The sequence below is a fragment of the Gymnoscopelus braueri genome, assembly GCF_963280865.1.
Source record: "Gymnoscopelus braueri genome assembly, chromosome: 17".
NCBI lineage: Eukaryota > Metazoa > Chordata > Actinopteri > Myctophiformes > Myctophidae > Gymnoscopelus > Gymnoscopelus braueri.
The window spans coordinates 36,192,940-36,220,529 of NC_137617.1; the positions used below are offsets into that span (position 1 = coordinate 36,192,940).

Consider the following 27,590-nt stretch of genomic DNA (forward strand, 5'->3'; position numbering starts at 1 on the left):
TTGTTTCCATTGTGGTCCTGCGTGCGTGTGCGTGCGTGCGTGTACGTGCGTGCGTGCGTGCGTGTGCGTGCGTGTGAGCTAAGCCACTGTCTGTCGGTTGGACAGTCAGTCTGTCCAGAGAGCTGCTCACTGCTTATCAGGGATCATGTTGTACCTGTTGTGTTTTCCACTCTTTGGTCCCAACATCATGTCTGAAAGACCTACTGATTGGACGTACATGGAATTAGCTGCGGACACACCTATGAACAGACGGTGAAACTAGTAGTCACTTTCTCGTCACTTTTTGATCATTGGCTCCTTTAACTCTTACTGCCAAGGACATGTTTGACGTGGTTTTCGTTTTCAGTGGTTTTCCACCAGATGGAGCTGTTCTATACCATTTTCACCCTCAAGTCAATAGTGGTGGGAAAAAAGGTTCATTTCAGTGAACGAACGATTTCGTTCACGGCAATGATTCGTTCAAATGATTCGTTCACGTTCTCGTTCAGTAGTGCTATTTTCTGGTGTTAAAAATTTACTCGAGTAAAAGTACAAAAGTATTGGCATCAAAATATACTTAAAGTACCAAAAGTAAAAGTACTAACATATTTGAAAATAGCCGATCTACAAGCTCACAACGCGTCGCGATGCGACGCGTTGTGAGCTTGTAGATCTGCTATTTTCAAATAACTTAGGTATAAAATAGGGCTAAAGTGGTTAATGTATGTTTTATAGTGTGTGTAAAACACCATCGCGGGAGCGTTTTTTTTTTCTCCGTCGAGCATGAACGTAACAGTTTCAGAAAGTGAACGAGCTCGTTCACGGCAAATGAACTAGTTCTTTTGAACGAATCGATCATGGACGACACATCACTGCAAGTCAAACAGATCCAGGAGATCACGTGATCGAAAGATCCCCCCCCCCATCCACTTCCTGTTTAGCGTTTTTGGGAGTTCCCCTTTTTTTCCCCCTGCATTTTGGCGAGACATGCTATATTCAACAGCCTGTATCAAGGGAATGAGAGGTCGCAGTGAGTTTTTAAAGAATGATCTTGCTGTAGAGGTTTCTGCCCGACAGCGATGATATCTTATGGATTGCAGGATGAACCCTGCTGATTTTGGTGAACCCATGGCATTTCCCCTAGTGCCTCCCTCAGTGAATATCACTTCATGCCGCGCTGCGAGCTTGTAGATCTGCTATTTTTGAGCATTTTTTAAAAATCTATTTTTCTGGAACATTTAGCATTTTGCAACACAAATCTTCTCTTCTGGGGGTTCCTGGCTCAAAACATTTTCAGGTGGGGGTCCGCGGACAAATATATATCACTTTGCGGGTCCTTGACATGAAAAAGCTTGAGAACCACTAACTTAGTGAATTTGACCTTTGGCTCTGTAGTTGGTCGGCTCCTTTTCCCTCTACACCAAAATCTGTTCGCGGGAAATAGCCGGCGTACAAACTGCGAGTCTGCGACGCATTGTGAGCTTGTAGATCGGCTATTTTTGGTGAACGTTTCCCCCCAGAATAGGGATCGATGCTGGGGTTCAAGTGGTTCAAATGGTTTACTATGTTTAAGGGGTCGTATAGCATAATAATAAAGAGATCTCATTGGACATAATAAACAAACGTACTGTAATTTCTTCTTTTATAATTTTTTATCCCACAATTTTGTAACCCAATTTTCCATCCAGTGCCAATTGCCTATGTAATCCTGGGCGCTACTCTCCCTCTGCCAGCCTAGGGAGAGCCCAGAACTTCAATGCATGAGAAGCTTCTTCAGAGAAGCCGCTTCTTATCACCTGACAGGAGGGAGTGTGTTTTGTAATGTAATTAATTAGGCAGCTTCATAATTGTGTGTAAAATGGGTACATCGTGATACAGCCCTGTTAGTAAACAATTAAAGAGCCTCTCACTGCTCTATAAGGTTCAGAGGAGACCCCCGGAGTGTGTGGGGGGGGGGGGCTTTTTTTTTTAGCACAATCTGGTCTTAAACACACAGCCGAATAAGACTATCCATCACAAATATTTACGTTAAATCACTTAAGTTCTAAAACAAAGATGGCTCAAGGAAGAGGATGTTTACCTTATGGAAATCAGTGTCTGTAAATGTTTGCCCTCTTCTCTCTTTCCTGTCGTTTGCCGGTGCCACTCAGCGGCGCTCTGTGGCGTCATTAGAGCGCTAAGTGTCCTCCAGCGCTAAGTCTTCACGTCTTAACCCATTAACCCATTAAGGCCTGAGGTTCCCATTCTACAAAATGTCTTCTAAATCCTTACAGTTTTCTGAAAATGTTACAGGTTCACAATACGTTGTTATGCTTTGTTCAAAAGATTGTATACATTTTATGCATTTGAAAACTTGTGAAACGGGACATTCTGTAGAATGAGTACTTTCTACTTTCTTTAGTATATTTTATTATATATATATATATATCTCTCTGCTGTCCGGCAGAAACCAGCTAACTCCAAAATGTACATTTTCCAGGAAATGACTAAAACAAAACAAAACGTGGAGTTAGGAGGTTTTGTTCATCATTGATAAGAACAGCTAAATGGACCTCCAAGCTCACAATGAGGTTGGAGATCAAAAGGGGGTGGAGCCTGGAGTCATCAAAACCAGCTAACTCCACCCTCCTTTGGTGGAGTTAGCTGGCTTAGCAGAAAGTTTGAGGATCCAATGGATTTAGCTGGTTTTGTCAGAAGCACTTTTTAATACTTTCCATTGGTTCAATATTTTTTTAATCAACACACAGACGTAAAGATGTGTTCAATAGCACCGATTTATGGGAAAAAATGCAAAAGCGGAAAAACGGAGTTAGCTGGTTTCTGCTGGACAGCAACGATATATTAAGTATATTTTGATACCAATACTTTTACTCAAGTAAATTTTGAATTCGGACTGTAACAGAGTATTTCTACATTGCAGTATTGATACTTTAACTGAAGTAAAAAATGTGAGTGCTTTTTCCACCACTGCTTGTGTATGTGTTGCTGCTCTGCATGGTTCTCAGTGGGTTGGAGCTGTATGTGTGTATGAGGAGTCAAGTGGCCGTCTTTGACGTCAACTCTCACGCTGGTCACGACCAGAGCCATTTAAGGAGAGTTTGCGTCACCTCCATTCACTTCATCGGACTAGTCCGAGGAGCCGAATAGTGACAAAGCCCTTGAACTGGAAGTTTACGGAATGCGCTGGAGTCTATTAGCGTTTGTCACTATTTTGAGTTTACATGAACCACGTGACCGGCGCTGTTTTCTGCCCCCGAGGTGACGCAACTCTCTAATACAAGGCTCTGGTCACGGCGACCCCACTTTTTCCGTTTCTTGATTTAAAAAAAAGTCTTATTTTTCCGGTAGCCAATATGCGCGACCCCAACGGCACCCTTCCCACGACCCCACTTTGGCTCGCGACCCATAGTTTGAGAACCGCTGTTGTAGGGCATTCATTTATGAAACAACAAAAGTTGCAATGTGGAGATATGAGGTTTCTTCCTGACAGCACAGATATAATACATTGACCAGAGTCTCCCAGGGGTCTATACTACTATTTTTTTGCCTCTATACCATCTCTTCGCTGAAAAGAACAGATCTACAAGCTCACTTAACGCGCTGTGAGCTTGTAGATCTGCTATTTTCGCCGAACGTTCGCACCAAGAATAGGGACTATTAGGCCTGTCACAATTATTACATAATGTAATAATCGCCTAGTCGCAATTATTTGAGATAATCGCAATTATTTTGCATAATCATCATAATCGTTTCCATGTTGAAAAATGTTTCGTGAGCTTGTAGATCGGCTATTTCCGCTATTTCTTTTATATTTTGAAAGTATAAAAGTATTAAATATGTCATTTATTTATTCATATTTAGGTTATCTGCCCTGTGGAAATTTAGTTTACAAAGCCTGAAAGGCAAACATAAATGTAATCTTTTTCTCAGATGTTCCAATGTTCGATGCCAGGAAAAAAAAACCACTATTGTAGAAATAGTCTGTTACAAAATTTACTTGAGTGAAAGTACAAAAGCATCGGTATCAAAAGGTACTTAAAAGTACCAAAAGTAGAAAGTACTCATTATGCAGAATGTCCCATTTCACAAGTTTACAAAATTGTAACGTATGACATTAAAATAGCAGATCTACAAGCTCACAATGCGTCGCATCGCAAGGCATTGTGAGCTTGTAGATCTGCTATTTTCAAATGGCCGGAATGTATGTAGGGCTGCAGTGTTTAATGTATGTTTTGTAATAATAATCAAAATCCACAAAGTATCTAGCAACTATAAAGTTTTCAAATAATTGTAGTGGAGTAAAATATAGCATTTGCTTCTGAGATGTAGTGGAGTAGAAGTAAAAGTGCTGAAAATTGGAAATACTCCAGTAAAGTAAAAATAAATACCTCAGAATTGTACTTAAGTACATGTACTTGAGTAAATGTTTCTTTTACACCGCTGGTAAAGTGCTTTGGAAAACCTTGCAAAAGCTGGAATCCTCCCAATTATCTCTACCTGCGTCATGCACCCACGTTGGGCCCAGTACTAAATCGTCCCCAATTGATTAGGCCCACGCTGTAATTACAGGCTCCCCGGACAATTACTACCCTCCAAGAGGGGGAGTAAAGGGGGGCGGTGGACAGTGTTGCCATGTCTGCTTATTATAAGCGACTTTGGGCTTGTTTTTCTGTAAAGTCACTTGTAAATATTGGTAGTTTGCGGATTGCGTTTTTTTTTCGGGGGGGGGGGGGCTTGTTTCTAAAGTGTAGTTGCTTATTTGGGTTTCCTTCCTGAATTTTGTTTAGCTCCTCATGCATTGAAGGAGGCATGAGCTCAGTTCTGGGCTCTCCCTAGGCTGGCAGAGGGAGAGTAGCGCCCAGGATTACATGAAAAAATGGGTTACAAAATTGTGGGATAAACTTTTGAAAAAGCAGTGGTTCTCAAACATTTTCATGCCAAGGATGACCCCCAATTTAATATGTAATTGTGCCGCGTATCTCCATCTCCATCATCCAACATTTTTTTGCCAGGGACCCCCCCATACCCGATTTGTGTTTGTGTCAAATGTTTAAAAAACGTTTTCACTTTTTTCCCCACGATAAAAAAAAATAAGCAGATCTACAAGCTCACAACACGTCGCGTTGTGAGCTCGTAGATCTGCTATTTTCAAATAGCCAATGTATATAGGTTTTAAGTGCGCATGTTACTGTAGCCTATAGTCGCTTCTTTTGGACCTGGCTTGCTTATTTCTCTCGCAAAATCTGGCAACAGTTTGGTTGGCGGCGGTGGACTAATTTGGAAAACCTCTCTCTCTCTCTTTTTCTCTCTCTCTCTCTCTCTCTTTTTTTTCCAGGCAGGTCTGATCCGCACCGATAATGGGGAGTTTTTCATCGAGCCCCTGGAGAAGGGACAGCAGGATGTGGAAGTCAAGGGGCGTGTGCACGTGGTGTACCGCAGGTCTGCCGTCAAGAGGGAGCCCAGCCAGCGGAGGGAGGACTTCCACAACGAAGGTACATAGGCAAAGACCAGGGGCCTGTGTGACGTCAGTGGAAACAACAAGAGCAGTGTGCGTGTGCGTGTGCGTGTGTATGTGTGTGTGTGTGTGTGTGTGTGTGTGTGTGTGTGTGTGTGTGTGTGTGTGTGTGTGTGTGTGTGTGTTTATGTACTGTATGTACTATGCCCTTTATTGTGGCAGGCCTTGTATAATGCTGTATAGCAGTGGTTCTCAAAACGTGAGAACTTTATTTCAAGGACCCCCAGTTTGGTATAGATTAGGGCAGTAGGTTTAGGCATAGTTTCTGTGACGTAAGGGTTAAGGTGAGGGTTAAGGTTAGGCTTGAGGTTAGGCTTAAGGTTAGGCTTACGGTTAGGGTTAAAGGAGCATTTCGCCCGACGTTTTTCTTACCTTTTTTATGATGTTATGATATCCTAGGACGGTACAGTAGAACAAAATCATAACTCCATCCCAGGTCCGCCGCAGCTAAAAACCCGAGCCTATGGGACTTTGGGGATACCAGGGGCTCTAAATCGCGTATTTCAATAGCTTAATAGCTTTCTTTTTGCTGAGATCTGATGTTCATAGTGAGAGAACACTATATGCAACGTGATTTTCTTGAATGCGCTCCACCGGAAGTAGTGTTTGTGAGGTTAGGGTTAGGGTTAAGGTTAGGTTTAGGCATAGAGTTTGTGAGATTAGGGTTAAGGTTTAGGTTAGGTTTAGTGTTTGTGAGGTTAGGGTTAAGGTTCAGGTTAGGTTTAGTGTTTGTGAGGTTAGGGTTAAGGTTAGGTTTAGTGTTTGTGAGGTTAGGGTTAGGGTTAAATAGGTTTAGGCATAGTGTTTGTGAGGTTAGGGTTAAGGTTCAGGTTAGGTTTAGTGTTTGTGAGGTTAGGGTTAAGGTTCAGGTTAGGTTTAGTGTTGGTGAGGTTAGGGTTAAGGTTAGGTTTAGTGTTTGTGAGGTTAGGTTTAGGGTTAAGGTAAGGTTTAGTGTTTGTGATGTTAGGGTTAAGGTTTAGGTTAGGTTTAGTGTTTGTGAGGTTAGGGTTAAGGTTAGGTTTAGGCGTAGTTGTGAGGTTAGGTTCAGGGTTAAGGTAAAGTTTAGGCATAGTGTTTGTGAGGTTAGGGTTAGGGTTTAGGTTAGGTTTTAGGAAGTTAAAGGTTTTTAGGGTTTTTAGGCGCCACCTGGGCGCCACACCAAAAGGAAGAGGGAGTCCCGTTACGCCACAGCCCTTTATTCCACTCAGAGTTATGACCGCCAGACACTCAGCAGCATGAACCAAGGTCCCCTTCACCAGCTGCTAAAGTGAGGAATGCTGGGATTTTGCGGTAATGCCGGAGGAGGTGGTGGAGTGGAGTGGAGTGGAGTGGCGGGGGGTTGGAAATGACCTTCTCGGAGAAATGACCCAACTTCACCATGAATTCCTTTTCTCTCTTTTTTTCCCTCTCTCTCTCTCGTGCCGCAACAATAGCTTGAGCATCTGGTGTTCTGCTGGAACTGTAGCTGCTATTAATCCATTAAAACCGGGAACGCATCTGTGTCATTTTAGATTTTTAGCTATAACCGGTATTTCATACTTTGGCTGTTAAAAATAGCAGATATACAAGCTCATAGCGCGGCACACTATGAGCTTGTAGATCTGCCTTTTTTTTTGTTGTGAAAATTTGTGCAAATCTTTGAATATATTTTTTTAAGCGAACATTTCTTACTCAAATCTCTTCTTCTTCAATCAAATGTCTTCTAAATCCTAACAGTTTGAACCCCCCCGGACCCCCCCCCCCCCTCCCCATCTCAAAATATTTTGTTCCAGGGACCCCACAGAAGCAAAGATTTTAGTTAAAAAACGTATAATATATATTCAAAGATTTGCACACATTTTCCCTTTTTTTTCCCCTCAAAAATAGCAGATCTACAAGCTCATAGCGCGGCACTCGGTGCCGCGCTATGAGCTTGTAGATCTGCTATTTTTTAAATAGCCAAAGAAATCAAAAAAATTACACAGATGCGTTCCCGGTCTTAAAGGGTTAATCCACTGCACTCCATCCATGGTGTCTGAGGCTGCATGAAGGGCTTTTCAATTTCCTGCTCAGCACCTCTCGCTCGCTGCCCTCCTGACTGCTGAGCCATGAAATCAAGGGTTTTTTAATCAAGAAAACGCCGCTCGTTTTTATGTTCATAACGGGGTTTGATTACAGTACATTATAATATCCTTGCTGTCGGGGGCAGAAAACTCTCATCTCCATGTTCTAACTTTTTGTGTTTTTTGGTAAATTAACGCCCTAGCTGATCGTCTCACAAAAGCATCAAAAGTAGCAGATCCACAGCTCATTTTGAGCTTGTGGATCTGCTAATTTAGTTAATTTAGCTGTTTTTTTATTTGTATCCTGAAAAGTAACAGTTTTGGACATATGAGGTTTCCACACCCGACAGTCGACCAGTGATTCTCAACCTTTCTATATCACAGACCCCCCAGTTTGATAAGACACGCAAAATAGGGCCCTGAATGTGAGGGCCCCGAACCTCTATCATCAACAAAATGCCTAATCAAGGTGACTCCATTGATAACGAATGTGAAGCTGACTCTATGGAAATGATTAAAGTGTAATGACATGCCCCATCCATGGCATATATATATATCATCATTCTCCTGGGGCTTATTAGAATGCATGACAGCCTTATACAGTATAAAATGTAATTAAAATCCCCCTTTGTATGGAACTATAGAACATCAAGGTCAATTTCATGGGAGAAAGTAATTGCAGGTTCTTTGTAATCGTGAAGAAAACCGTGAATCACACATACAGTGACAACATTGATTTTGTCCTTGTTGGAGACCACGTCTATGTGGATATTTTGCACATAGTATCACTCAAATGTACACTTATGCATATAGTACCCTTATTAGAAGGATAAACCCCTTGAGATGCACCATCTCATTTTCGAGGGGGTCCATATGCTCATTTCCGATTCTAGATCCTGTGTTCTAATCGATCCAATGTAGTTGTTATTTAGTCACAAGCTCTTGTTAACACATTGCATTGGTTCAATATTTATGAAACCTACAGACACACTTAACCACTTTCACTTGAAAAAAAAATAAAACAAATTGAAGATCTACAAGCTGAGACAGAGACCGACAGAGCTTGCAGATCGATTTTTGCAACTTTTCTTTGACACTGTACATTATGCCCAAGTAGGGCATTAATTTACAAAGAAAACCCCCTAAAGAAAAACGGGACAAGTTGAAATATGGAAATATGAGGTTTCTGCCCGACAGCAACAACAATATAAATATGACTTTCCCAGGAATTCTCCGCAATCAAAATGGAATTTGATCATTCACAGCCCCGAGGCCAAATGCCAAGGTGTTTTATTATTATACAAGGCTGTTTGAACAAGGCAAGTTTCTGCTTCTTGTCAACATCAGCCCCACGATGACATTTAAAATCTTATAATTGCGTCTATAATCTCCATTTCAAGCTGATTGCCCTGCTTTTCGCTCAGTGCCGCAACGGAAGCTTTCAGCGCGTCGGGATGTATTCTAAACGGGGGGGGGGGGGCGTGTTCTCTCACCTCGTCTCACAAAGACACTAGCTAATTGATTTCAGGCACTGACTTGATGTGACCTGCAGGGGTGTGAGTGAATGAAAGAATGAATGAATTTATTTGGTGATAACAGGAAAGAGTATACGTCAGCACTTCCCATACATACAGCAGACACAAATATCACCGATGATAGAGCAAAAACACAGAGCAAATTTTTTCGACATAAAAGAGACAAATACATGTGTAAAATGACGTTTTTCTATTAGACTAGATGAGAATGTTTGTGAGACATAGAGCAGTGGTTCTCAAACGTTTTTTATGTCAAGGACCCCGAAAATGATATATATTTCGCTGCAGACCCCCCCATCTCAAAACATTTTGTTCTAGGGACCCCCAGAAGCAAAGATTTGAGTTACAAATGTTCGCTTTAAAAAACTATTAAATAAATAGAAACTATAAATAACTATAAAAAAATATTCAAAGATTTGCACAAAAAAAATCTAGATTTTTTTTTCAAAAATAGCAGATCTACAAGCTCACGCACTGTGAGCTTGTATATCTGCTATTTTTTTAATAGCCAAACTATAAAATATTGGATAAAGGGGTTAAAATGATTGTGACGCTTTATTAGCTTATTTAGCTGGGGACCACCTGGAACACCCTCAAGGACTCCCGGGGGTCCCCGGGCCCCACTTTGAGAACCACTGACATAGAGGATATAAGATGAAAAGGTGCTGTGTGTGTGTGATATGGAGGAATGAATGAATGAGTGGCCTTTGGAGTGGGGCGTGAGTCAGCTCTGGGATTGGAGTCTCTGAATGCACATATTATAGTTTGTAAGAGTGAATGTAGGCCAGAGGAAATAGTCCTCTGACTCTATAGACTCTATGTAGGCTGCAGGGGATTTAACCCATTAGGAGCGGGCAAAGCATCTATATATATACATTTTTAACTCAAATCTTTGCTTCTGGGGGTCCCTGGAACAAAATATTTTGAGATGGGGGGTCTGCAGCCAAATACATATCATTTTGGGGCCTCCTTGACATGAAAAAGTTTGAGAACCACTGATATTAAAGCAACATAAGTGTTTCAGAAAACTGTTAAGACATTTGTAGAATCCCCCCAGAAGCAAAGATTTGAGTTACAAATGTTTGCTTTAAAAAAAATAGCAGATCTACAAGCACTCGGTGCCGCGCTATGAGCTTGTAGATCTGCTATTTTTGAATAGCCAAAGAAATCTAAAATGACACAGATGCGTTCCCGGATTGAATAGCTGGGTTAAGAGTCTGGAGAGTGTTTTTTTTTTCTATTCTTTTTTTCTGGATGGATTGAAAATGTAGGCCGAAATGTAGCAGTGGTTCTCAGACTTTCATGTCGTGGACCACCCGATTGATATGTATTTGGCCGTGAAAGTGTAAAAAATACTGTTTGATGATCATGTATCAGACTCAGACATTTTGTTCCAATGCGACGTGTTGTGTCGTGAGTTTGTAGCTCTGCTATTTTCATAAAAGGTTCTGTACTTTTTACTCAAGTAACATTTTCAATATAGGCCTTTTATTTGTAACAGAGATTTCTTATATTGAGGTATTGATACTTTTACTTTTAAGTAAATCGTCTCTGTCGGGTGGAAACCTCATTATGTCCAAAACTGTTCACTTCAAAAAGAGCAAAAATAGCAGATCCACAAGCTCAAAACGCGCCGCTTTGCGCCACGTTTCGAGCTTGTGGATCTGCTACATATGAGTGATGCTGTAGTATGATCAAGTAGGGCGTTAATTTACGAAAAAACACAAAAAGTTACAATAATGGAGGTAAGAGATTTTCCGCCCCAACAGCAACAAAATAATGGAAGCACGTCCTCCACCATTGACTGTTCCTTTAACTATGGTCATATTTTCACAGTGGTAGACTTTGGCATCGCGGACCTCCCTGCAGCGCTGGACGTGGTGGAACACAAGCTGGCGGAGGAGTCTGAGCGTAAGCGGCGACACGCCAAGAAGGACGCCTATAACATCGAGGTGCTGCTGGCGGTGGACGACTCTGTGGTGCGCTTCCACGGCAAGGAGCACGTGCAGAACTACGTGCTCACGCTCATGAACATAGTAAGTCCACTTTGACATGTCTTCTATTGATTGATTGATTGATTGATTGATATCTATGATCATAAACATAAAACATTTGTCACAGGTAACATACATCTGACCCACCATAACCAAAAGGATTACACAAAAAAACTTACAGCCTGTTTCCATTGCGGCTCCTCGTCACGTTCCAATCCCCTCGTCCGAAATTCCGGAGATAACTAAATACAGGACAGGCTCGAGTCCGCGTGACATAAGTGTCCAAGGGCCCTCACTGGGCATAAGTCACTGCGGGCGTTACTCACATACAAGTGCAAGTGCAAAGGCCAGGTTCACATTCTCAAGAGGACAGCACCTTTGGCAGAAAAGAGGGGTTAGGTCGGAGGGTGACACTCATCCTGTCAGGACCCATCCGGAAAAAAATCTGCACTCACAGAGAGTGCATGGAGCTCGACCCTGTCAGCTCGACCCTACATTACTTGAGTAAACGTACTTAGTTACTTTTGTGTACACTGACGTATTATAACTGATTCCTACCCTATCAGTATCAGTATTCAGGCAGAGTTGTCAGAGCGGCCAAACGCGCCTCATAGATTCAACATTCAAGCGGGTTTATTTATCATTCAATCATACAGGTACACAATAATATGTTCATAGGTTCAACATTCAAGCGGGTTTATTTGTCATTCAATCATACAGGTACACAATAATATGTTCATAGATTCAACATTCAAGCGGGTTTATTTGTCATTCAATCATACAGGTACACAAGTATTATGTTCATAGATTCAACATTCAAGCGGGTTTATTTGTCATTCAATCATACAGGTACACAAGTAGTATGTTCATAGATTCAACACTCAAGCGGGTTTATTTGTCATTCAATCATACAGGTACACAAGTAGCAATATGTTGGGGCACAACCCCACATGCTGACAGCGTGCCTGCCTTGAAATGACGAGATTCAGTATATCTAGTAGTTTTCTGTAGTTTACAGCAGTGGTTCTCCATTACCTTTTTAGTGTTCCATGAGAGGAGAAGGGAAGGAGATAGAAAAAGGTATACACAATGTTCACAACATTAGCATCATATGCAGGTGTGCACATGTTCTTTTACATCTACTGTATCTAGACTCAATATGGCCCCAACCCCCCCCTCCTCAGAACTCAGAACAATGGTGTACAAACGGGTCCATTTGGTTCGATGTGCATACACTCTTCTGAGTCAAATGGAATACTAAAGATTTCACAGCGCACCGCCAGTTCTCCAGCCTACTTGTCCTCTCTGTCATTGGACGTCGACATTTTTTTTGTCCCTAGACCCCTCTCTGTGTTTCTCTGGCTGTTTATGGATTAGCGATGAGAGCGAGAGAGGGAGAGAGAGAGAGAGAGAGAGAGAGAGAGAGAGAGAGAGAGAGGGAGAGAGAGAGGAGGAGGGGGGGGGGAGAGAACTAAAGAAAACCCTCAAGCCTCATTCATAATGGGTTCCACCAGCTCCTTCCACCCTAATCTGCTTACCGGGCCCAAATCCCCCCCAAGTCAGATTTCCACCGGGTGCTGGTTTCACTCGGTAACAGTTACCATTTGGACGGCGGCATGCAGCGCGGTGGTGGTCTGATTAGCCGCCACCGGCCCGCACTAGACCAATTAAAAAGCTGACTGGAAACCCTTTTTTGGCAGCCAGAGGAGAGCAGTGCCAGAAAGTCCCCTCGCTGCACTGCTATTAGACTCAGGAGGGCAAGCGTATTTACATAAACAAGATGTTGTGTTTATTTGTCCCCGTATCCGCAACTGGCCGAGGTAGGGAGCAATCTCTCCTTTGTACTGGCCGGTGGGTGAGTTAATATGCTGATGTAGTGGTGGGGAAGTCGGTAGGTGGCGATAACCCTAGCTGGCACGTGCTGACTCTCTGATAAACACTTGATTTAGAGCATTGGTTCTCTACTTTATATTGGTTCTCCACTCTATTTTATACTTTGGCTATTCAAAATAACAGACAGGATTTTTCAAAAATAGCAGATCTACAAGCTCATAGCGCGGCACGAGTGCCACGCTATGGGCTTGTAGATCTGCTATTTTTGAAAATTCCTGGCACAAAAATATGTTTTGAGACAGGGGGTCCGCAGCAAAAAAAAACATCATTTTGGGGGTCCTTGACATGAAAAAGTTTGAGAACCACTGATTTAGTGCAATGGTTGTCAAACGCAGGGTCACTTGAGGGCGGGTTTCCAAATGGAGGTCTGTAACTCAGGTCTGTAACTCTGAGTGTGTACACATGGGACCAAATGGACCCTTGCAGGTCTGTAACTCTGAGTGTGTACAAATAGAACCAAATGGACCCTTACGTCTCCATTTGGTTCCATTTGTACACACTCCTGGCTGGGGGGGGGGGGGGGGGGCTGTTCCTTGAAACGGAAACACTCAAGTAAAGTAAAAGTACCTACCGTAATGTGGCAAAAGCTTTCTCAGAAAATAGCAGATCGACAAGCTCAGCAACTATTTTCAGCGAAAGCTTTCCCCACAATTACAGAAAACAGAAAATACACTAGCGTAGAAGAGCCCTGAGGGACACCGGTCAAGCCTTCTTGAGAGGTGCATTTCAATGCAAACGAGAGGTGAAAACCCCTCGAGCTCCACTTGTAAGCCAGAGGACTAGCTGTGTCTGAGAGAGCCCCGCCCCCGCTACCAATCCCCCAGTGATGGAAGACGTACTCACATTATTTACTTAAGTATAAAAATATCAATACCTTAATGTAGGCGTACTTTGTTACTGTGCAAGTAAGAGTCCGATAGTCAAAATGTAGCTTGAGTACAAAATGCATTAGCATAAAAAAATATACTTGAACTTAACCCCTAACCCATAATATCCCTTTTCAAATGTTTCAAAAAGTTTTCAAATGTATACAAATCTTTTGACAATAGCCGAAATGAAGTAGGGCTAGTGGTTAATGTGTGTTTTGTAATAATAATCAAACATCTACAAAGTAACTTGTAAACTAACGTTTTCAAATATCTCTAGTGCAGTAAAAAAAAATCATTTTGCCTCTGGTAGGTGAAATAAGAATACCTCCAAATCGTACTTAACCCTTTAAAACTGGGAAAGCATCTGTGTCATTTTACATTTGTACATTCGTGCCGCACTGCGAGCTTGTACATCTGCTATTTTTGAATATTTAAAAAAAATAATAACAACTAAACAACTAACTTGCTTGTAAGCCAGAGAAGGAGAGGGCTTGCTATGCTGTGTGTGAAAGAGCTTCTGAGAGCCCTCCCTTCCCGGCTTTCCAAATCCCCCAGAATCCCTTGTCCCAGCAGCGCTGGGTCTGGGGCTGGAGGGGGGGGGGGTTTGCTAGAATGTGTATAGTACCACCTGGAGAAACTCTCCCCGAGGGATTGATTACTGAACATCCTGTCTGCAAGAAAGCCAGGGAGACTGCCGAGGTGCCTGGCACACAATGGCCGCCTTGTTTGAAGCGCTGACCGAGGTTTTGTCCACGTCGATGCGATGCCGAGAGCACACGGCCAGGGGGATACCTAACGCCCTGCTTAAAGCCCTGCAGTGGTGTAAAGTAACTAAGTACATTTACTCAAGTACTGTACTTATAGGTACACTTTTGAGGTATTTCTTTTTACTTTACTGGAGTATATCCAATTTCCAATACTTTCACTTCTACTCCACTACATCTCAGAGGCAAATATTGTGCTTTTACTCCACTACAATTGTTTGAAAACTTTAGTTACTAGTTACTTTGTAGATATAAATTATTATATTATAAAACATAGATTAACCACTTTAGCCCTATTTTATACCAAGGCTATTTGAAAATGGCAGATCTACAAGCTCACAACGCGTCGCAATGCGACACGTTGTGAGCTTGTAGATCTGCTATTTTCGAACATTTTAGTACTTTTACTTTTGGTACTGTAAGTATATTTAGATGCCAATACTTTTGTACTCAAGTAGCATTTTGAACACAGGCCTTTTACTTGTAACAGAGTAGTTTTATATTGTGGTATTGCTACTTTTACTCAAGTAAAATATCTGAGTACTTCTTCCACCACTGCTAAAGCCCCACCAACAGCTGCTACTCTCATTTTTTGGGGGGGACATTTCCAAGTATTGGGAAGTAACTAAGTACATTTCGTTGTTGTTGTTGTCGGGCAGAAATCTCTTATCTCCGTACTCTAGCTTTTTGTGTTTTTCTTTTCGTAAAATTAACCACCTGAATACACACACTACAGCGTCACACAAAAGCATCAAAAGTAGCAGATCCACAAGCTCGAAACGCGGTGCGAAGCGACGCGTTTCGAGCTTGTAGATCTGCTACTTTTGCTGTCTTTGAATTTGAATCCTGAAAAGTAACAGTTTTGGACATATAGGTTTCTACCCGACAGAGACGATATTTAGGTCTACTTGAGTACTGTACTTAATTGTTTTTACTTTACTTGAGTATGTTATTTTTTATTTTTTTATAGTTTTAACACATTGACTGCCAGAGTTTATTCATAATGTACTCACCCCTGTGCCAGCAATTTGCTTGTTTTTTAATTTTTTTGTTTTGTAATTTTTCATTCAAATAAATTCTCTGATTGTGGTGTCAAGCACGTACGACAGTTCCACCAGTAGAGAGCAGCAAATCCACACATTGATCACCTCGCTCGCCCCCTCCCAAACAGGCCCACGTCATATCCGGTCATTCACCGGATGTTATGTTTTCGACAATCTCTGATCCGCTGATCGGCCTGAAAACGATGTGATACACGAAGACGATGACTGTTAGTCACAAAGTGCTGATGAGAAATATACACAGCCGTGCGATCATAGATTAAACAATGAAAATTCAAAAGAACGCATCAATGTGTTCTTTTGAATGCTGGCACTCAAGCGATGGATTTGAAAGAACGCATCGATGCGATCTTGGCAATCAATGTGTTAATAGTTTTTACTTTATAGTTCTACTCCAGTGCATCTCCGAGGCAAATATTGTGATATTGGTCACTTTGCAGATTATATTATGATTACCAGACATACAGTACATTAACCGGTTAAAGGAGCATTTCACCCCTGGAAGAACTTACAGTCACTCAATGGCCCCGATTCATAACGAGGGTCGTAAATATGGGGTAAATAAAGTTCGTAAAGGTAGGTCGTATTTTGGTAGTCACAAACGGACGTGCAATTCCCAAAGGGGTTCGTATATCACAGAGACGTGCGTACGACCAGCTCTATATTATAATGACCAGCTCTATATTATAATGACAGCCAGCTGGGCGTGAAAATCCCGAGAGGTTCATTTACATTGCTCCACGCCCCATTTTGCACCATAAAAGGCGTGAACCGTGACTCAGCAGTTTCTCTCTGATCAGATCTGTCACTTTACGGCGCAGTGTTGCCATGTCCGCTTATTATAAGCGAATTTGGGCTTATTTTTCTGTAAAGTTGCTTGTAAATATTGGTAGCTGTGGGGTGCGGTTTTTGGGGCTTGTTTCTAAAGTGTAGTTGATTATTTGGGCGTGCTTCACAATTGTTCAATTATTTTAACCGGTGGTTCTCAAATATTTTAATGTCATGGACCCCCAAGTTAATATGTATCCCTAATAAGCCCCATCTGAAAATGTGTTGTGCCAGCTGGAGCCCCTTACCAGATTTGTGTTGTTAGAATGTTTAAAAAATATTCCAAATATTCCACATTTTATTGCAAGATTTGTTTTGAAAATAGCAGATCTACAAGCTCACAACGCATCACGAAGTGCTTTGAGCTTGTAGATTGGCTTGTAGATCGGCTATCTCCAATGTATACACTACAGTATATCATTTCAATGTATACAGTATATATATATATTAGGTTTACAGACAGTTCTCATATGGCTAGCTTCTTTTGGGCTTATTTTCATAGACCTGGTTGCTTATTTCTCTCACAAAATCTGGCAACACGGAGCTGGGAGTTTAACTTCTCGTCCAAACTTACAGCTGTTGGCCGCATTGCCTTGACACTGACAGAGAACTTGAACATCATTCTGATCTGTCTGGAAGCGAGTCCCACTATTGCACGATGGATCAGCTGAACGTAATGTGTAATGTTTACAAGGTTTAACCCCGCCAGCAAATAATAGACTAATAACCTGGAAAGGATATTTCATAAGTCTTTTCTACTGAACATTGCTCACGTTTACCGAGGTAAAAAGATGATGATGAAAATAAATCCAGGGCATAGGCCTACAAGTGGAACGCTGCTATCCGATTATGGACCAGAGCTTATTGATTACTTATTGATTAAATTAGTTAATTTTTGATTAATATATCACTGTCCTACGTCGGAATGGGGAATGGATCTTCTGGACACAGCTTTCATCCATGGTAAAATGTATTAGGCTGTTGTGTGTGGCGTTCATGTGATCAATATACAGGAGAGTAGCCTACAGTAGGCTATTACAAATGAATACCGCGGCACGGACAGGTGCGTCAATCCTCCGCAGTTTCATTAAGGCATGATAGCCTATTTTCATTATTACGGTGGAATCTACATCATGTCTATATTATGCATAGGCTACAAGCAATACATCGTTTGACATTTATTTTTTATTTTTTATATATATGTTTTGACAAATGTTGGGCACATATATATTTTATTTGAGGTTTGCCACTTTTGTAATTGATTTTGGCATGAAGAATAAAGCATTCTAAAGACATACGCACATTTCAGCCCTGGTAAGACAGCCTAGGGGCTGACCTGAGAACGTGCGCACCTGACGCACAAAACACAGACCAAAAAACTTTTATGAATCCGACTGCAGGTGTAGGATTTGCCCTAAATGCCGGTACGTACAAAATATGGTCGTAAATCCCTTTATGAATCCGGGCCATTGTTTGTAGTAGATAACAGTAGCAAAATTTGAAATTTGCACCCTATGGCCAGAAAAATATAGAAGTCTGTGTGTTTGACTGGGGTTTGACTGGACTGCTGCATTACTACAATGACCATAATGCTTTGGGGCACTGCCCTTCCTTGTGGGGAGGGGAGGCTGCGTGGGGGTGTGGTCTACATTGTAGTCAGGAAATAAGGTGAGATAAAGAGACTATGAGTCAAATGACTCATAGTCTCTGAGGATATGGATACAAATCTAAAAATACAGATAAAACACAAAAAACACACAAGGATCATGTTTATGGGTCCTAGACCTAGATAAAAATAGGGGTTTGATGCAAAATCGGCGAAATGTCCCTTTAAGACCTATTTTATATACTTAATGGCTATTCTTAAATAGCCAATCTACACGTTCACAACGCGAGCTTGTAGATCTTTTTTAAATTTTGAAAATTACGAGTGCTTTTACTTTTGGTACTTCAAGTATATTTTGATGCCAATACTTTTGCTCAAGTAAAATGGAGTATTTCTACATTGTGGTGTTGCTATTCAATCCGAAAAGCCTTCACTGTGCTTCCCCAGGCTTTGTAATTATCTCATTATCATGTGGGTTTGGTTGCTCCAGCTCAGCACCACTTTTTAACATAAAACATAATTCAACTTGGGGAGGATGTACATTTATGTTTTGTTTGTTTTTGGCTGTCATGAAAAATCCAGAAACGCCAGTAATTGAAAATGCTATTTCCAAGACAATTTTGCAATGCATTATATATTTTTTTGTAGTCTCTGGCTTTGATCGATTGATTGAATACTTTAACACGATTATTAACGGTACAGGAAGTAAGGTCAAAAGGTAATGCTAAAAGGATAACACAAAAAGGGGAGTTTCCATTATGGTCCATTGTACTTAATTCGTCAGTAATACATATATACAATACAATACAAATACAATACAAAACATATTGGAATAAAGTTAATGGCTTATGTTGCATCAAATATCTTTAATCAAACCATACTCACAGAATATCTTCTCTATCTGTATTTAAGTATGGCTGTGTGTGTTTATGCAGTGTGTCCTCACAAAAGTAAACCAATATGTGCATGATGTCACAAAATGAGTCTGTAAGGAAATACCAAAGGGACAGTTATAAAGAAAGTGAGTGTTGATCTATCTATCTTTTTTCAAGTGAATCTTAGTTACACCAAAATTGTCTTTGCGAAGCGTTTTCTTTTATTTATAAAGATTGATATTTTCAATTGAAACACTGCGTTGTGGTCAGGGTTGCCATGTCTGCTTATCATAAGCAACTTTGGGCTTGTTTTTCTAAAGTGTAGTTGCTGGTTTGGGCTTGCATCCTAAATGTTGTTAAAACCAGTTGTTTCTCAACCATTTTCACGTCAAGGACCCCCCCAAATGTATATGTATTTGCCCACTGACCAGTCGGACCCCCATCCCATATTCCACATTTGTCATGTTTTTCTCGATTCTTTTGAAAATAGCAGATCTACAAGCTCACAACACGTTGCATCGCGAGGCGTTGTGAGCTTGTGGATCGGCTATTTTCAAATAGCTGATGTACGTACGTTCAAAGTGTTCATGTGGCCTATAGTCGTTTTCTTTTGAGTTTGTTTTCATAGACCTCTGGTTGCTTATTTCTCTCGCTGAATCCGACAACGCTGGTTGTGATTTGTGCGGCTTCGTTGGTGAACTGCACACCTGGTAGAATGCTATCAATAGCTAAAGATTACACAGGGGAGGCCTTGGTTGTTGTTTTTATTATGCTATATTTTTATGGGGTTTTTTTTGTCCATTTTCTCAGTATACAGGGCCCAGGGGCCACAGAATTTCTGTGGTATGTGAGGTTCATGCCACTCATGCCACCACACAAATCCGGTGTTGCACAACACATATGTTTTTGTGGCACCTCTGAGAAAAGTTTGTTTCTTTTTCGAGGAAATTAAGTTAAAACATATATTTGGGGGAGTCTCAAAGGAGGCATGGAAAACCAATGATGTGTGGTGAAAAATATGCTATACTACATGGTGATTATTTGTATTATTATGATATAATCTCTGTCAGGCGGAAACCTTGTCTGTCCAAAACCGTTCCTTTTTAAAAGTATTCATTTATTTTAAACTAGAGAATGTGCTCCTCGGAGCACAGGTCTCCGCCAGTACTGTTCCTGATTAATCCTGTCTTACCTATTTATATTACATATTGTCACGTGTCACTTGACCAATGTTAGCTTGGCTGAGACGGACACACACACGGAGGGTAAAACCCTCCTGGCGGAGACAAAAAATCACACCCCATTCATATTTAGAAACATCAGTGGTCATCACAGTGATGGAAGCTCACTTCAAACAAGGGAACCAGGGGACCTGGTACTGCCAGACCCCTAGTGGTTGAAATCTGAATGGCCGGAAATCTGAATGGTTTCTAAACTACGTCACGCTAAGCTTGGCCAATCAAAAAGAGGGACATGTAAGAAAACGTTTTCGTCCATATATGGACGAAAACGATAGCAAAAGGGGACCGACAAAGCCTCATGTAGGCCTGACCCCCTGGGTCTGGCAAACAGACAGACCTCTTCTATACGGCTTGCCTCCTACAGCGTCAGGTAAACATCATCAAATTGCATCATCCCTTGTCTGTCTGTCTGTCTGCACCCAAATATGGAGATGAGTGACGTCATATTGATGATGACACTGCCTTTGAATTAAGGTTACAACTGTTGTTCAGACTTTAAAATGTGTTTTTAAACCAGTGAAAAGATCTCATAGTTTGCAGAACAGCTACTTTCACTATTTATGTGACACTGTTGGAGTCAGCGGTTTGTTTGTTGTTTTAGTTTGAGGGCCGTTATGTTTCTGTTGCTGTTGGTAGTCATGGCTGCCAGTTCCGACCTGATGTCACGTCGCAGTCCTCGTCGCATCCTCAGATCGTACTGAATAACTGCTAGTTTGCATAACGACTTAAGACTTGGATTTAAGTCTAAGACAAACAAGTCATCAGGTGTTTTGTCTCCTCCAAAGAGGATGATGTGATCTCCCACCATGCAACAGCACATCCTATACATCAAAGATGGGCCTTCCCCCTTTGGCTCAACCTTCTTCCAGGAAAACGTCGCTGGACTGAATTTCCACAGATCATTGAAGGCCTGGGGATACTTGAAGCCTCCATATATGTACAGTGCTCCATTGTAGCTAAAGGCTGAATGACCCCTGCGTCCTTCTGGAAGAAGCTGTGCAGAAGGCGTGCTCAGCCAGCAGTTGGTCTCTGTGTCAAACACTCTGATGGTGTTGTAGTGGTGCCTCCAGCCCCTCCAGATCCCCCAGCCCCCAAATACAAACATCTTTGTCCCGATGATGGTGGCAGAGTGACCTGATGAAACAGGTGGTGGAGTTCCTCTGGTGTTAATAAATGACCAGACCATCGTGGCGGTGTCCAACTTGTACATGTCATTAGTGCATCCAGTCAACTGGGTGTTTCCTCCATAGATATACATGACCTTCCCCAAGACACAGGCTGAGTGATTTCTCCTCCCCTCTGGAACAATCCCAGAGATATTGGGGTTGAACCACCTGTGGGTGTCGACATCAAATGCACTAAGATTATTGTAGAATCTATCAGATCTATAGTGGCATACTCCCCAGATGTACACAATATTTTCTATGAGCACAGCGGTGTGGCCCGTATGTTTGGAGGGCTCCTCAGGATGACGTTCTCCTCTTCCAGGTGTCGCTGGGGTCAACTTCCTCCAGCATAAAGACACTGTGTTAAAGATGTGTACTTCAATCTGATCTCTTTTGCTGAAGTCTCTGTCTCCTCCAAAGCAGTACAGCTTGTGTCCAACCACCACAGAAGCCTGGTCCTTCCTTTGTTCTCCTTTCACATGTATCGTCCAGTGAAACATTTCTCACAGCAGCTCCAGTCAATCAGTGCAACTCATTTACAAAATAAGTCGTTAGAAGTCAGGTCGCTTTGTCGGTGGGAGTCGCTGAATGACCATGTGTTTAATGGACATTTTAATTTAAAGGAAAATTACATGGTTATGATGACGTTATTACATAGATTAATGTCGACTGACGACATTTCGAGGTTTCTCAAAAACCGGAGCTCAGCGCTCAAGAAGAGCTTCTGCCCAGTGGCTGTTGGAGGCGGAGCCATAAACAAGGACATGGACAGTAAGTAGTACAGTGGCTGTTGGAGCCAGAAACATAACCATAAACAAGGACATGGACAGTACAGTGGCTATAAATTGGCAATCTGAAATATAGTCATTCCGGTAGAGCTTGTCCAGTCCATTTTCACAACGCCAAAATTGGGGAGAAAAAGGGGTAAAGAAAAACAAGACCAGGAGACCTGGTTCTGCCAGACCCAAAATGAAGTCCTAGTATGTAACACACCTACAAACCACTTTATAACTGAAGTTCATGATGTCATGAATAGTTTGTGACGAAAGGGGACGTCACGAACCTTTTTTTGGCTGGGGCCGGAGGACAAATGACCCCTGCCCATGTATGACGAAAGGGGACGTCGCAAACTCTTTTTTGGCTGGGGCCGGAGGACAAATGACCCCTGCCCATGTATGGACGAAACAGATACAAAGCCTCATGCAAGCCCCGACCCCTTGGGTCTGGCAAAAATATAAATGATTTTTTGAAGTGCGTGGTGCTATTTATAGGTTTTTATTTCATCATGCGTCTCGCTAACCAATCAAAGCAAAGGGTCTGGATAGAGTCAGCCAATCACGGTTCAATATTACATATTGTCACGTGAAGCTTGACCAATGTTAGCTTGGCTGAGACGGACACACACACGGAAAAAAAACGAACGAAAACATACTCTCCACCATAATCTCCACCATACTGGCGGAGACAATAACATTGTGAAAATAGCCGATCTACAAACGCGTTGTGAGCTTGTAGATCTGCTATTTTCACTACTTTTGTGCAACACTCTTGTATGATGAAAAAGGGCATTAATTAAAGCCTTTTAATTAATACAAATGTATGTTGTCCAATCAGTATGGTAGAGTATGTTAATACAACATATACAATTGGGGTGGTTGTATTTTGCCTCCCTGCTCTTCTATTGAGACATTTAGATCGTGGCAAAGGTCATGTCTCACCTAGACACAGGATCTGACACGGATTTTGACCTGACGGTCAAGATTCAATTTATCCCCTGAGCAAGCAGGCCGCCTCTATTTATTTCATTACTTGCGCAGGAAACCGAGTTCAAATCCGGGGTAGAAGAGGGAAGTTACATACAGTAGTGCTGCTTTAATTTACAAAAAAACAAACATTAAAAGGCGAAATATGGAGATACTACGAGGTTTCTGCCTGACATCAACGATTATACTGTATACATTTTGCATGTTTAGAAAGCCTCCTGAGGTTACGATGCTATTTTTACGTTGTCCTTATTTCCAGCAACTTTTGTCTATTTAGCATCCAACATAAACTCACAAGTATATAGGTCAGCATATTAAAACGGTCTGGGAATTTAACCCATTTTGACCGGGAAAGAATCTGTGTCATTCTTTGGCTATTCAAAAATAGCAGATATACAAGCTCATAGCGCGGCACCGAGCGCCGCGCTATGAGCTTGTAGATCTGCTATTTTGAAAAAATCGATGATTTTTTTTTGCAAATCTTTAAATATATATATATTTTTTAAGGCGAACATTTTTTTACTCAAATCTTTTCTTCTGGGGGTCCCTGGAACAATATATTTTGAGATGGGGGTCCGAGGCCAAATACATATAATTTTGGGCGTCCTTGACATGAAAAGGTTTTTTCAAAAAACTGTTAGGCTTTGAAAGACGTTTGTAGAATCCCCAGAAGCAAAGATTTGAGTTACAAATGATGCTTTGAAAATATATATATTCAAAGATTTGCACACATTTTCACGATTTTTCAAAAATAGCAGATCTACAAGCTATGTATATCTGCCATTTTCGAATAGCCAAAGAAATCAAAAAATTACACACAGATGCGTTCCCGGTCTTAAAGGGTTAAGGTCATAATGCAAATCGAGGGGGAGAATCTGCGGTCATTGGAGAGTGTTCTTTGCGCTATTTAATCGAGCTGAATAGGCGTTTTGTGGATGGTATATTTACTTAAATTCCTTATAGGTGTTGCCCTTACGTCGCTGAGCAAATTTGGACGTTGGCCAAGCATAGAGCACCTCATTGGTGACACAGCTGTCCTCCTGGCCCGGGCCAAAGTCCTCCTATATGCAGTGGTGGAAAGTAACTAAGTACATTTACTCAAGTACAGTCTGTACTACTAAGGTACAATTTTGAGGTACTTTGACTTTGCTGGAGTATTTCCAATTTTCAATACTTTTACTTCTACTCCACTACATCTCAGAGGCAAATATTGTACTTTTACTCCTCTATAGTTATTTGAAAACTTTAGTTACTAGTTACTTTGTAGATTTAGATTATGATTACAAAACATACATTAACCACTTCAGCCCTTTATATACTTGGGCTATTTGAAAATAGCAGATCTACAAGCTCACAACGACGCGACGCATTGTGAGCTTGTAGATCTGCTCTTTTCAAAAGATTTTTCATACATTTTCTACATAATGATAGCTTCTGCATAATGAGTAGCCTACTTTTACTTTTGGTACTTAAAGTACATTTTGATGCCACTACTTTTGTACTTTTACTCAAGTAACTTTTGAATACCGGACTTTCACTTGTAACAGAGTATTTCTACATTGTGGTATTAATACTTTTACTTAAGTAAAAATAAATGTAGTAATTTTTCCACCACCGCTGTCCTCCTATGTAAACTTGTGAATTTCTATGAGGTGTGAAGTTTCTATAAAGGAGCAGGGCCCTGCCGTACCATTCATGAAAGGATGCGTCTGTTGCATTTGAGAATCCTACTATAAAATGAAGGAACCTCTCTGTCCGTCATTCTGTCCGATCTGCATTTTTCTCCCTCAATGGGTCGAGCCATTGATCTGAACTTGCATGCGGGCATTGACCAGTGGCAGATGAAGAGAGTTGAAAGAAGCCAATTTCTAAACTTTTCTCAAATTTAAGCTGTTTATTACTGTTTATTTTTTGTGAACGCTCCTCTCAGGCTATGGGATCTGTAGTCGTGGTTGTGGTCCCATTTTGGACTCCAGTCCCCCAGGGGACTGGAAGTGTGTAGTGTTTAAGTGACTAATATGCTTCTATAAAGTAAATTAACGCACTGTCAAATGTATACTAATTTATTGCTGTCTGGTGGAAACCTTTCCTTTTTTATTATCATTTTTAAAAGAATAGTGAAAATGGCAGATCTACAAGCTCACAACGCGTTGCGACTTTTGCGCGACACTCTTTTATGATGAAGTAAGAGCATTCATTTACGGGGCGAGGGGAAATATGGAGATACGAGGTTTCTGCCCGACAGTGATGATATAGGAACAATGGTGTATTCATTTAAGTTTTGCATATAAAGCCTTCACAAGTCTTGCCCCCAACAGATTTCGTCCGTGTTCACAGATCAAGACAAGAACCCAATCCGCTGGATCAGATAAAAACGACACGTTGAATTCTGCTTCAGCAAAAGGGCTTCTTTTCTTTTCACTGGCAGCATTGTGATGTTCTTACGTAAACACTGTTGTGTCGTCTCAGGACTATAATTTGTACGGGACACCACCATACTTAGCAGAGGAGTTATCAGTACATGCCCCGTATCATCAGCAGCTGCTGTTTATGGCTTACAGACAAGCAATGACATCACAAGAGTGGTGGCCTGATTTATATACTTAGCTCGCGTGTTTAGGTGTCTCGTGCACCCAAAATAGCAGATCTACAAGCTCTATTTTCGGTGTGTGGCGCGACGCACAAGCCAAGTATAAATCAGGCTTAACGCAGGGCTGTTGCATTTAGCATCAGAAAACCAAGGATATTAAGATTTTTGTGATAATTGTATTAATAATTAACATAAAAAACATTTTAAAAAAATTATTATGTACAAAAAATGTTTTTCTTTAAAACCTTGACAAGTGACTGTTCTTTATGACACTGCTAAGTATGAACTTAAAGTTTATTACGTTAGTTCTATTGATCCAAGCCGGAAAACACAATCAATTTGACTGATCAAAACGTGCACTGAAAATAGACGTTTACGGCCCACCCATTCTGACCACTTAACACGGCGGCAAGAACGCTTTTGAGATTTTCAAGTTGGGCCCCGTGATCCAGAAAAAGCTTGAGAACCACTGGTGTATTAGAGGGGAGAAAGAAAAAGAGCGCACCAAGTACAGTGTCAGCTCAGGTCCGTTGTAAATCTCACGTGATCGAGATGGCCTTTTCTTGACTGTTAGACCAGGGGGTCATCAACGTTTTTACAGGCCAAGGACCCCCTAGCTGAGAGAGAGATGAAGCAGGGACCCCCTCTATATTGTATAAAATTGTTTTTCAGATTCAAGTTTTTTTTTAAACTTGGTCTGCTCTTTTTTTCCCCTCTACACCTATACCTCTTTGCCAAAAATAGCAGATCTACAAGCTTGTAGATATTTAGATATTATACTATTTTGTGTATTTTTGGTGCCCCCCCCTGTAGTAACTCTGTGGACCCCCTAGGGGTCCCGGACCCCTTGTTGAAGACCCCTGTGATAGACTGATAGACTGATGGACTGCTGCATTCTGGACTCACATGTATTTTCTTCTCTTTATTGACCTAGAGAGATGGAAGAAAGACAACAAGGAGACATGGGGAAGGAGGAGGTACAGCACCTCCTCCCCTAGTGCTCTCTCCTTGTCGTCTTTCCTCAGGTAACCTCGGTAGAAGAAACAACAGATTTAAGTGAGTCTTACAGTAAATCTTATGTCAACCCAAAGTACATGTGGCTGCAGAGACAGCCGCTACGCAACCATCTCCAAGCATATGGAGGTTTAATTTAGTCCTAAACCTGTCACGCAAATGTGCTCTAATATACTGTAAACATCCTGATTGATTTATTTTCTAAGCATTCAAGTTCTCTCTCTCTTCTTATCTCAGTCAACAAAACCTTTCCTGAAATAGACGGGGGGGGGGAGAGAAAGCCAGATGATCCCTCCAAAAGGGCCTTACAACACCATGCATAAATTATTTCCCCTCCGCTTACAACATACCAAGATGTCAAGTTAATGTGTGGCTCTGTCGTAGCCGAGTCTAAACCCTCTTTGCCTTTTTGAAAGGCCGATTGTGAAACGTGTGTTTTCTCTCAATGACAGGGTTTTAAAGGAGTCAGTCACGTTCTGGGGAAATGTGAGGGCAGCCTTATGTGGAGCTTAAATGACTCTGTGTGTTTACCAGTCGTAGAGTCGAGAGCCCCCGCTTTGGCATGTTGATAATCAACCATTCCACAACCGCCCCGTTTGTAGCCTCCGTCACAAAACGACGAGTTGAATTCTTGAATTTCCGTCGCTGTCGGGCAGAAACCTTGTATCTCCAGATTTCAACTGTGTATGCTTTCAGCGATGTTTCGATTTTCTTACCTTTTGAAGTAGTCACGGAATATTTATCTCCAGTATGATCAATCCCCTGATCGTTGGTAATCACGGGGTGTTTCACTGTGCTTTCGCGGGAAAAAAATGTCCTCCCGACCCCCCGTTCACTTGTTACAGGCCGTTGAAA

General features: G+C 41.5%; 1 protein-coding gene across 4 annotated transcripts in view; it reads left to right on the plus strand.

Moving 5' to 3' along the window:
- The window catches only part of adamts14 (ADAM metallopeptidase with thrombospondin type 1 motif, 14), a 110,341-nt gene that overhangs the window by 22,616 nt on the left and 60,135 nt on the right, over window positions 1–27,590 (plus strand). For all 4 annotated transcript variants that reach the window (XM_080454851.1, XM_080454853.1, XM_080454854.1 and 1 more), the window contains exons 3-4: window positions 5,315–5,471; window positions 10,908–11,107. In XM_080454851.1, coding sequence (XP_080310977.1) covers window positions 5,315–5,471; window positions 10,908–11,107 — 357 coding nt within the window. The remainder of the gene's footprint in view (window positions 1–5,314; window positions 5,472–10,907; window positions 11,108–27,590) is intronic.